The sequence below is a fragment of the Melospiza melodia genome, chromosome 24 (assembly GCF_035770615.1).
Source record: "Melospiza melodia melodia isolate bMelMel2 chromosome 24, bMelMel2.pri, whole genome shotgun sequence".
Taxonomy (NCBI): Eukaryota; Metazoa; Chordata; class Aves; order Passeriformes; family Passerellidae; genus Melospiza; species Melospiza melodia.
Genome location: NC_086217.1, coordinates 8,256,701 through 8,268,411, shown reverse-complemented (window position 1 = coordinate 8,268,411; position 11,711 = coordinate 8,256,701). Strand labels below are relative to the sequence as shown.

Genomic DNA, 11,711 nt, shown 5'->3' with positions numbered 1-11,711 from the left:
TCTGGGGTTAAAAGGAATGAGTGCCTTGCACAGGCTGTTGTACTCCCAGTTTGTGGTTGTTGAGTTCAGCATTTTTGGTGTATGTGTTTGAAAGAGTGATTCACTCATTTTTGCTCAAGGCAAGCTCAATTTCAGCCAGGAGCAGGCCAAGGAGGATATGGGTTTGGTTTTGCAAAACCTCATCTGTGACTTTCAATTTGCTAATCCAAACCCAGAACTAAAGGGTGGCTGGGGTCCAGCTTGCAATTTATCTAAAATGATTGAAAACCAAAGCTGAGGTTTGGGAATGTGGATATTCTTTTAACCCTCTCTTGCTCCATCATTTTGTCTTCTCTTTGAAAAAAGAATAAGCAGGAGACGATCTAAATGACCATCAAACACTGGAAAACTTTTGATGGCATCTTTTTTGATGGCATGCCCTTTTCCTGGTGATTTATTTCCAGCTGGCTTCAGTCTTGCAGAGCTCAGGGGATATAACTTCTGAGGGTCTCAGCCTGGAGCAGGTTTGCATCCAGAGCAACACAGGGGTGCTGGATCTGTGGTGCTGGTGCTGTTTTCTTCTTGGCTCCTCTCAAGGAAGAGCCTGGGCTGTCCCAGGGGACAGGAGGGAGCACTCCTAATCCAAGCCTGCAGCCTCTCCCCAGCCCTGCCCCTGATAAACACAGGATGTAATTGGGCAAAGGGACATTGTCCTGTTTTGTGCCTGGGAAAACAAGGCTGAGAGGCAGGAACAGAGTGCCCAAGGGGACGTGGCAGAGCCAAATCCCCAGTTCAGGCTTTCTGGCTCTTTCTTTTGGTCTCAGGGCCACAGTTTGGAGGGGCTGGAAGGGAAGGCTGTGATTTCATCCCTGGCAGTGGCAGGGGAGCAGCAGTGTGTCCTTTACCCTCCCACACAGGCAGGCAAAGCACAGTGTGATCCTGCTGGCTGTGCTCCCTCCTCTCCTGGGCACACTCCTGCTGAGCAGAGCCCTCTGTGCAGCCATCCCCATGGCAGGGAGCAGCTCAAACAAAAGGGTTCCTGTCACAGGATTTGATTCCAGCTTTCCAAGAGCCTCCCAAACACAGAGCTGCAGTGTCTGCGAGGGAGCAGGAATTGAACATCTGGTAAAGGTTAGGGTCAAACATATAAATGGGGGAAGCACAGCACATTTCATTAAAATACCCAATCTGTGACGTCAATTAAACTGATCAAGCCCTTCTGCCTTGCAGTTAGGGAACCATTAACTTTATCCAGTGAAGAGTGTTTATATGGAAAATATGAGGCCAGGAAGTCTCTCCTGATTGTGATATTGAGGCTATCAAAGGAGCTCGCTCTCCCTTTTTTATTTTTAATCTCTACATGTTGCTTTTCCACCCTGTTACAGTAAGAGCAGCCTCCTGCCTGGCCCCTGTGGGGTGACATTCACCATCCCCTCTCCAGCCAAGCTGCTGCTGCTGCCTTCTGCCTCTCCTGGGCTCAGATGCCACTCTCCCTGGTCCCTTTTGCACGGAGCTGTGCCAGGCAGCTTCCTACCACACGTGCACAGCTTGGCCACTGTCCAAAGTACACTTGGAAGTATTAAGACTAGGTTTAGAAGAGTAATAAAAAAATTAGCTTCCATGGGAACAAAATTTCTGTCCTTGCAGTTGTTTAAAATGCAGGATACTCTGTCTGCATGGGCATAAAATGTCAGTGATAGATGTATGACACCCCAATGAGCTCACAGACAATTGGAGTTGTGGGGTTTGCATATACAAAATGAAAGAGTTAATGTTTTTCTCTAGAAATTCTGGTTCATTCAAAGCCTGTTCAGTTCCTGCCAGGCAAGTAGAAATCTTGATCTGTGTGTTCCAGGAACATAAAGAAGCTGCCACTGAATTACTTGATGACAGGGTCTGGTTCTTGGAAATCTGACCAAGGGTAAAACTGGCAGCATTTGTTGTGTGCCCAGGGAAACCTGCCCCTCTCAGCTCCCCAGCATTGCCCTGCAGCCCTGCTGTGCTGTGCTTGGGCTGCCCTGGGACCCTCAGTCAGGCTGGGATTTCACCCTCACAGGGGCTGTGCTCAAACCCAGTCCATGGCTGTGCTGGGAGCTTCTCTGCTCTGCATCCATCCATCCATGGCTGTGCTGGGAGTTTCTCTGCTCTGCATCCATCCATGGCTGTGCTGGGAGCTTCTCTGCTCTGCATCCATCCATCCATGGCTGTGCTGGGAGCTTCTCTGCTCTGCATCCACCCATCCATCCATGGCTGTGCTGGGAGCTTCTCTGCTCTGCATCCATCCATCCATGGCTGTGCTGGAGCTGAGCTTCTCTGCTCTGCATCCATCCATGGCTGTGCTGGGGGCTGAGCTTCTCTGCTTTGCATCCATCCACCCATCTCAGGTTTTGATCTTCTACCCTTCTATCCTTCTTGGTTTTTCTGATGGTTGCCTATCAGGAAGGAGTTTTTATCCCTTATCTTAAATCCTGGGTATGTATTTTTGTTGCTGAAGTCTTTTCACAGAATCTCAGAATTAACTAGGTTGGAAAAGACCTTTAAGATCATCTAGTCCAACCTATGACCTAAAATATTCTGATTTCCTGAAATTCCCTTCCTTTACAGAGATAATCAAATCTCAGCCACCTTACATACCTTGGCAGTGCTAGTCATGATTCAATTCAGCCTTGGTTTTCTTGCAGAAAAGCCTTCAAATCAAACTCCCTCATTGGAGAAGGGGTCTCTCTTCAAGTGGGTTTTTTTCTTTCTTTCTTCTTTTTAAATTTGAAAGAGCTTTTGTTTAAATTCTGACCAAGCCCTTTGCTTTCTGTGACCTGATCTCCGGCAAACCAGCTGGGAAAACAAAAGAGCTGTAAAAGCTGCAAAACACATAAAGTATGGACAAAACCATGAGGAAAAAAATGGTTTTCTTGCCATGCAGCTGGGTGGTCCACATGGACCCCGGGGATTGACTGAGTCTTGTGAAACTTAACACACCTCTGAGCACAAATACCTTCTGTACAGGATCAGGCACCTCATTCACCTCCTGTTACACCCCCAGATTTTCCTAAAGGCACGTGGTGCTGCTTTAAAACTCTGCCCTTTGTGAAGCTGAAGGACAAGTACTGGAGGACAGGTACCAATGTCCACCTGAGCTGTGAGAATTGGTGTCTTCTTAGGAAATTTCAGCACTGGATCTGAAGAAAACACTTTGGTGTGAATCCAACCCAAAAGAATGGCTTTGTTCTGTCAATCCCTGAAGGCAGCACCCTCAGGACTGAGTGAGTATTGCCATGGAAGACTCAGGGGTGTAACACCCCTTAAATCCTTGCACTGCCAAACACACTTATAGAGGTGAGCTGTTCCCTTCCTTGCTGAGGAGCTGCCTGTGTCTGCTGGGGGTTTCTTGCACCTTTGTGGGCCAGGATCAGGGAGTCAGGACTGGTGTTAGGCCTGGGATAACACACAGGGGTCACTCTAGACCTCTGTGTGTCTCCCTTGAAACCTCACAACATCACCAAGGGCAGATGGGCATCTCCTCTCCCCTCACTGCAGCTTGAACATCCATTTAACGGGACAAGGCACGAACCTCATTTTCAAAAACAAGTTTGTGAAGTTCTTGAGGTCGTGATCCAGGATGGGTCAGCCAATGTGCTGTGTTTAAAAAGCATTACGGTATTCAAAATGAAATAATTTTTCTCCTTTGAATCATGGCAGTTAACTGAAGTGCTTCCAGACCAGAGCCAACTGTTTGTAATTGGATATTAAGTTTGTTTTGTGTAGTTTAGCACTGAGTCTCCATGTTGTCTGAGCAAGAAAAACCAAAATAAATTTTAAAATCTTTCAAAGTCAAAAGGATTTGCCAAGCCTGAGAATATTATTTTGTACTCTAATTAGCTGATTTGTCAGAATAAGAATGAAAACAACTCTTGGCTGCACTCAGTTTATTGAGGTGTTGCCCAAACCAGGGCAGTGCTGATGGGGGGTTCCCACTGGTGACTGTCAGGAGGCTCAGCCTGCCCTGCCCAGGTGTGAACTGAAGTGTGGGCAGGGAAGGGGAGGTTGGCATGGCCCAGTCTCATATGACACAAAGCTTTCATTTTGTGGTGGCTGCAGCTGCTGGGCTGCTGGAAAATGTCATTGACTCATGGCCAGAGATGGCACATTGCTGACAGTATGACCAGAACACCTCTGTCCCCAGGGATTATTGATCATTTGAGCATAGCTGTGACAAGAACTGCTGAACATTAGCCAAAAGACAGGTTTGTTAAATTAAACTGAAAATAGATGTCCCTGTACAGTGAGGCACTCAGCCCAAGAGCATAAATTGTTGTATCACCCTCCCTTTTCACAGGGTGACAAAAATGGTGGTTTAAAGCTTAAACTTTTAACATTTCCTCTTTGGCCACTTTTGCTGCATGAGCTTCTAAAAGTGTTGGAACTGTTCTCAGAATATCATGTATTTATGTCAATTTTGCTTCTTATTTGTCCCCAGTGAATGACCCAAGGTGTAGTTAAATGCTTACCAGATAGGTAGTTACTTACCTGGGAGCATGAAGTAATTTCATTCCCATGTGCATCAAGTTGCCCATTTGTGTGGAGATTGGCAAACCAGGTCCTCAGCAGTCACATGGAGACAGGAAACTCGTGATTCTCCAGCAAATCATGTAAAACCCTAAGCAGTGCCTGCTTTCAGAACAGAACTGTATTTTAGCAGAGTTCACACAGGTCTGTAGAGCATTTCAGGGGTTTTGGCCAGCTGGGCTCAGCTCAGTTCACCTTGTGCTTGTGAACATTTTCATGGGCACCTTCACAGCATCCTGCCTTCCCCTTCAGCTCAGGCCTTTTTGGATACCCTGGACTTGAGTTCAGTTTGGATACTCTGGACCAAGATTTCACTCAGAGAGGCTGAAATACATGGAATGCATTCACAAGAGCAGAGAAAAACCAGAATGCTGAGACAAGTAATAACAAGATGTCCAATGAATGACATCAAAACTTGACTGAAGCAGACAGATGGGAACCACAGAGGAAGCCAGGAGGGAACAGTGAAGAGATGATAGGACAGTGGCCAGGAAAGAACAATGCAAAATTATTTGGATTAAACTTGTAGCAGAAAACCAAGTCTGGCGCCAGGAAAGAAACCTGAGGAATATGGCAGGAGTGACTGCAGTGCAACTGCTGGGTCTGGACAAGAGGGAGAGCCCAAGTGTCAGAAGGAGGAGATCAGAGGCCTAAATGTCTCCACAGCAGGGGGACAGAGTTCCTGCCTGGTCAGAGGGAAAATCTCCCAGGAAAGGCCCTTGCTGCAGGCTGGACTCCTTTGCTGTCCAAAGGAACACAGAGTAACCGGCGGGTGTGGAGGGAGCAGAGACAAAACAACAATTCCTGCTGGTAAACAGAGTGGAAGTGGGTGAGGCAGGGGACAGGAGTGACATCAGTTATTTATCGCTGTTTGTGTCCCCATATCTTTTATCTCCCAAGGAAGGCAGAGGCTCTGTCGTCATTGGCCGGCTGTCCCCGCCCGAGGGCAGCAGGGACAGGGACCACGTCCCTGGGATGGAGCTGCAGCACAATGACCCTGTGCAGGGATGGGAATGGCAGCTTGGGGTGTTGGAATGGGGACAGTCTGCTGTCACATCCAGCCTTTCCCTGGGGGCAAATGAACCAACTCACAGAAATGTGTCTTGCTATGAAGAAGGAAAACCAGAGGTGACTGAGAATGAGGTGTGAGCACAGTGCGGATGGAGCAGTTCAAGGAGTCCAACTCTACTCAACAAAACACTTTGGGATGTGCCCACTTGGGCATCAAACAAGTCCTGCTGCCTCGACGGAGGTTTAGGTATAAGCTATTTCTGTTTTTCTGAATCAAGCCAATGCTGTAAAAACTTTGCGAACTTGAACTGAGGGAGAGCAAAGCCAGTCTTGCTCTATTTTTCATATTTGTTCCCAGAGGCTTGTTGACAAAATTGTGATCTGTACTGTTACAAAAGAACTCTGGGACAGAATTATTTGAATAGAGAGCTATAAGTGATAAAAATCTGTTTATACCACAACATCTCCAGCCAAATGATTGACGTATACATTTCTGTCCTTCCATTGATGTAACTTTTCAATTTCCTGTTGGTGTCTAAGCTTGATTTATTTTTCCATTTATTTGGGTTTTACAAAGAGCACTAAAGAGCTTGGCACTTGGGGCTCTTTTTTTTTTTTTCAGTTCAACCCTCTTAGTCCTCGATCACTTCATTGTTTCTGCAAACAATGAAAAAGAGAGATGGAAAGAACAGCTGAGAACAGCTGGGTTGCTCACCAGGTGTCTGACCGGTATTCAAGTATCCTCTTTTGAGAGAGGCCTGTATTCCCTGAAAAAAACAAAACACAACAAAACCAAAATTAATTCAGAATTCACTTTATTTGCTGCCGTCACACATGATGTGACACAGATTTGCCAATCTGAAAGAAGTCCGAAAAAGCAAAACAAACAAGAAAAGCTGCTCCAGAAAGCTCAGGGTTTTTTCCCTCCAGTTGCACCCCAGCTGAATTGAGCAAAGAACTCTGCAGGGCCTCTTGACAGATCTTGCCAAGTTAATTTGGAGACTCCTTTCTCATCATCTAACTCCCCTCTGCCTCCCTCACCCAACATCTTACTCAGAGCAGCAGTCAGGAGCCTGGCCTGGAGACCTCTGGCTTGGAGGAAATGACTCCTATGATTTATTCTGCCTGCAAATCTGCTCACTAGGGCAAAGACCCTCTACCCATCCCCAGCTCACAGAAGTCCCCTGGTTCCTAAAAAAGCAGCTGCATGTTGCCAGTCATCCCAAGGGTGCAGGGTCTTGAATGCAAATCAAGAAAAAGCAGACTGAATTCAGGAGCAAAACTGATTTATTGCCCACAGATTGGTACCACAGTCACAGCAGCACCCCGGTGTGCCCAGGAATAGTGATGTACTCCTGACACCCTGCCCCACGGAGGTTTATTCAAGGCAAACAGAGAGAGGCAAACACACCTCTGTCACCCTGAGGGAGGACACACAGATTTAGTGGCAAACAGAACCAGGAACTGCTCAGCAGCTCTGTCTGCAATGGCAGAAATTGGTGAGCAGCACTGCCCAAAGCTGGAGCCTTCATTTCCCCTCGTGCCCCTGGGTACAGCAGCTTCTCCTGGATGTCTGTAGCCCCTGGCTTTTCTGGGAGGGTGCCAGCACCTATTTTCCTCTTCCAGGCCACAGTTGTGTTGGTGGGGAGGTCACCAAACCCAGCATACCCCCAGATCTGGGCACAGCAAGTGCCTCTTGCTACCACTCCACCAGAAAAATCCTCATTTACTAGGAATAAGGAGAGAAATAATATAACCCTTACTCTTCATAGGCAATAAAACAAGAAGCTGAAGCTCTCACTTTGTGATTTCTCAGATTAAATGCTTTACTACCTACAATAATAATTTGATTTCTGACAGTCACAATTAGTTCATAGCTCCTGTTCAGCTCAACACACACACCTGGGCAAAGCACTGTGTGCACCTAAACCATTCCCAAGGCATCTCAGCATGGATTTCAGGGCCAGGGAAAGAAGGGAAGTTTATCCTTGAAGTTATTTGTGCAGCTCCAAGTTAGAGCAATGGAAAGGACAGGATAGTTTATATGGAGTAATTTTGAGTTTGATAGAAAACTCAGATGGGGTAAGCAAAAGGGTTTCATTGAATTTGGTGCAAGCATGTCTACATCATTAATTTTATATCTGCATCCTCTTGATGAGCTCTTGAGTTATGGGACAGAAGACAAATCAAGCAAACAGCCCAGCTACAGAAAAATTGAAACCCAGTTTGAATCAGCTTTACCCATTCCACGACACCTGCATCCAATATCAAGCATTTCAGATCAGACAGAGAAATATTCCCTGTGCCCTGGGTTTCACATTTCCACTGCTCTTTGCTGCTGCTGCAGAGATGGAACACAGAACAAATGAAGCTGTAAATAGGAAGGAGTTTAAACCACTGTGGCAACACTTCCCGGAGCGGGCACGGCGGGGCCTGCGCTCCCCCTGCAGGCGCCGGCACAGCGCAGGCCCCAGCGAGCAGAGGGGGTTAAAGGCAGAGCGGAATGGTAAAAGCAGAAGATGTTAAAGAGCAGAAAAGGTTAAAAGCAGAGGTTTCCCTTCTGGCAGGCGCTGCCGGCTCTCTCGGGGCGTTCGGACCACTGTTGGTGCCCCGGTGCCACCTGCCGGGCCCGGCCGGCTCCGCGGGGCTCCATCAGGAGAGCAACAGCTCCTACGTGTGGCCGGCCGCGATCAGGGCTGGGAGCTCTGGGAGCTTGAAAACCGAGCTGGAAAAGCCTGCAGGGACAAGCAGCGAACCCGGCCGGAAAGCCGCGCTGTCACCTTGTTCATTTTGGTTCTGTGAGTTCAGGTCTCTGGTGCTGCCGGCTGCTGTCTGTGCCTCACCTTCTGTTATTTTTTTTGCTGCTGGTGAATTTCAGGTTCCTTTCCCCAAAGTTCTCAGATCTATTGCATTATTCTTGCAGTAGGGAAATACATAGGCAATAGGAGACAGGGGAGAGTAGGGGAAGGGGTCAGGTGCTTCTCGACCCTGGCAGGGTTTGTGCGTGACCTTAGAAGCCTGGGCTACACACACACACACAAACCCTCATGTATGGCCCCTCTCAAACAGCCTGCCCTGCTCAAACTGGCATTTGGGCACCCAGAGGGGCTCAGTGGCTCTGCCCTTGGTGGCTGCACATGGGTGGGTAACAGACCTGCTTTCCCTGGATTTGCTCTGGGCACTCCGTTTGGACTGTAGGTACTGGGGTAACTGTGGCTCCCGATCACACCAGGTTTCTCCCTGTGGTCCTGGAATCTCTGCAATTTCCCTCTTAAATTATGACTTGCATGAGGAAGGCAATGGGCTGGGCAGCTGCCTGTAACCTCTAAGTGTCCACCTTTCCTGTCCTGAGCAGCAGGGACTTGGCAGGACAAGGTGTTATGCTGGTGTTGTCCTTTCTGACACCCCATCTCAGCCTGTTCACTCTTCTGTCAGCCTATGCTGCTATTGCTGCCATCCCTATTCCCATCCTTCCCACTGCTGCTAGATTGAAGTGATTTCTTTTTGAAGGGCTGTTTTTAGTGATGACACCATGGTTAAGTCAATCAGGGCAGGCAGTGGTGACTCTCCCCTGGCTGGAATGGGCTCTGCTGTGCCAGCGCTTCCCACAGCACACGAGGCTCTGCTGCCACCTCAGCCTTCAGCTGGGGAGCACAAGGAGGGGAAATGATCTTGGCTTCCGCATGTCTGAGTCTAGCAGAGCCTGAATATTCTGCTCTGGGCATCCCTCTGATGCCTTGTGAGCTGGTCACCCTCCTGAGCTTCAGTCCTCCAGCCAAAAGTGCGTGTGGAGCGGCCCTGAGCTGCTCTGCAGAGATGGCACAGCAGGGACCTAGTGCTGAACTCCTCTCTGGGGTCAGACCATGGAGTTTCCTGCAGACTGATTTATCCTCTTCAGCCATTGCCTGCAACTCCTCTGCAACTTGTGCTGTTGTTGCTCTCCAAACAGAGCTTTTATAGCTCCCTTCTAACAGAACCTGTTTTTAAAATCTTTTTTCTTTCTGATTGTAGGGAGGTTCTTTGCTGTTTCACTAACATCCGAGACAGAGCCTTTGTTATGATTTCTTTCCTATTCTATTCTTAGCTAGCCTTCTGAGGAAATCCTTTCTTCTATTCTTTTAGTATAGTTTTAATGTAATATATATCATAAAATAATAAATCAAACCTTCTGAAACATAGAGTCAAATCCTTGTCTCTTCTCTCAACCTGAGACCCCCGTGAACACCGTCACAACATCTGACAGCCAAATGCTGAGCCTCAGACCCAGCATGGTGTGTGACGGGCACAGAAGAGCAGGGACACACGAATGTGCATCCCGGGTGCCATGGGGCTCCCTCCCTCTGCCAAAGGTGCCGCTGGCCGTGCCAGCCTCTGGTACAAACTTCTCCTCAGCTAAAGAGCCGTCAGAGAGGGCAGATGGAGGGTGGGGGATTCAGCCCTGTTGACCTCACGGCGGGTGCCATGTGTGAGGCCCGGGCGGCAGGATGGCCCCGTGACATATTTCTTACGGCTTAGACGCGCCAGATCGGATCCTGCTGACACGTAAAGCCCTTTTCCACAGCTCTGCCGCTGCTCAGAGCTGGGACAGCCTAATCTCTTCCTAAAGGCTCCTGTGCTGTAACCAAAACCTTGGGGTTTTGCATGGAGAGGTGAACGTGCTGATGTCTGTGGTGCTCCTGGCACCATCCCTTTGTGCTGCCTCCCTGGTGTCCTGGACATCTCTGGCTTCCAGCAGCCGGGGTGGTCTCTCTCCAAGCACTGTGTGGGTGACAAGTGGCAGCTCTCTATGTCCCTACTCCCTTGTCAGCTTCAGAGACATAAATCTGGAAGGTGCAAAAGGCACTTGAAGGGTTTGTGGTCAGGAGCCTGGCGCTGCTGCCAGGTACTCACAGACTTCACCCTCTTCTCAGCCGAGGTTCCACACAGCAGAAAGAAATTGGCAGCCCCCTGGCTGCAGAAATGCTGCAGTTTTGTTGTACCTTCTCACACGTGGGACACTCAAATGAGACAGAGCAACCTGTGGGAAGCAGGATCCTACAGAGGGATTTGTGCAAGGATTGGCTGGGCAGTGTGTGACAGCAGTGTGACGTGTCCTTGTAATACTGACATTGACCTCGGCAATAAACATCTTTAATTCACTTTAAAACACTGCTGTAGCACTAGCCCAGGGCAGAAAGAATTTAGTCAGAATCAGTGATCAGGCATGTGAGATTTTGAGAAAAGTTACCTTGCAAATAACTTCCTAATTATTTCTGTATTCATTTACTAATTACACAGCTCAGGTTTTTTCAGCCCATGAGTCCAAACCCACCTGAGGAAGGGAGGCTCTGTAAAATGCCCTTAGAGAAAACCCAGTTTGGTACCTGCCCACCAAGAAAAAAGGTGGTCCCTGGGCAAGGGGCATGTTTTCCTATCAATATAGCAATCAAATTTAGCTTCTGCCACTGTAGGCAACGTGGCATTAAAAGAAGGAGCTTAAGTTATTAAACTGAGCTGCTTTAATCGTCCCGTTCGGGGAAATCCATTGCTACAGGAGACCTGAGGATTAGTGTATTTTTACCACAAAGCCAATACATCTATTCTGATCAGTTAGCACTTGCTCATTCGTGCATATGAAACTTCTTTCTCCGGGTTTGCCCTCTCTAGTATGGGTCCAAATGGATTTTTATTTGGAGATTGACCCCGTTACCTTGAATCTCATCATTCTGGTATCTAGCTATGTCATTCTGCTTCTGGTTTTCCTGATCTCCTGCGTGCTCTATGACTGCAGAGGGAAGGATCCCAGCAAGGAATATGCTCCCGAGGTCCCTGCAGACAGCCAGCCCCCGATCCGGCTGGTGGTGATGCAGCAGGGCTCCCCTGGCACTCGCTGGGCAAAGGGGCTCGTCTCTGCCTACGAGAACCCTGCTGATCTGCCTGGGAAAAGGACTACAGTGGTGTGAGGGACCCTGCCTGCAGCTCCAGCCCCTGCCTCTCTGCTATGTTTACTCCCCGTGTGCAGAAGGATTGCGGGATCCCCAGGTACGTTCAGATTTATTTGATGTGGTGCCATTGCTCAGGGGACCATTTGGTGTTGAGCTGTGCTCTGCATCGATATGAGCTCACAGTTCTGCCTGCCAGCCATAAAGAGACCAATTTCCATTTCTGCTGCTGCCTTG

At 48.4% G+C, this 11,711-nt stretch overlaps 1 protein-coding gene across 1 annotated transcript; it reads left to right on the top strand.

Annotated features, from left to right (window-relative positions):
* The first annotated feature begins 11,210 nt into the window (after positions 1-11,210).
* SMIM36 (small integral membrane protein 36) lies at positions 11,211-11,495 on the top strand. Its single transcript, XM_063176094.1, has one exon. The coding sequence runs from the start codon at positions 11,211-11,213 to the stop codon at positions 11,493-11,495; it is 285 nt and encodes a 94-aa protein (XP_063032164.1).
* The last annotated feature ends 216 nt before the right edge of the window (positions 11,496-11,711 follow it).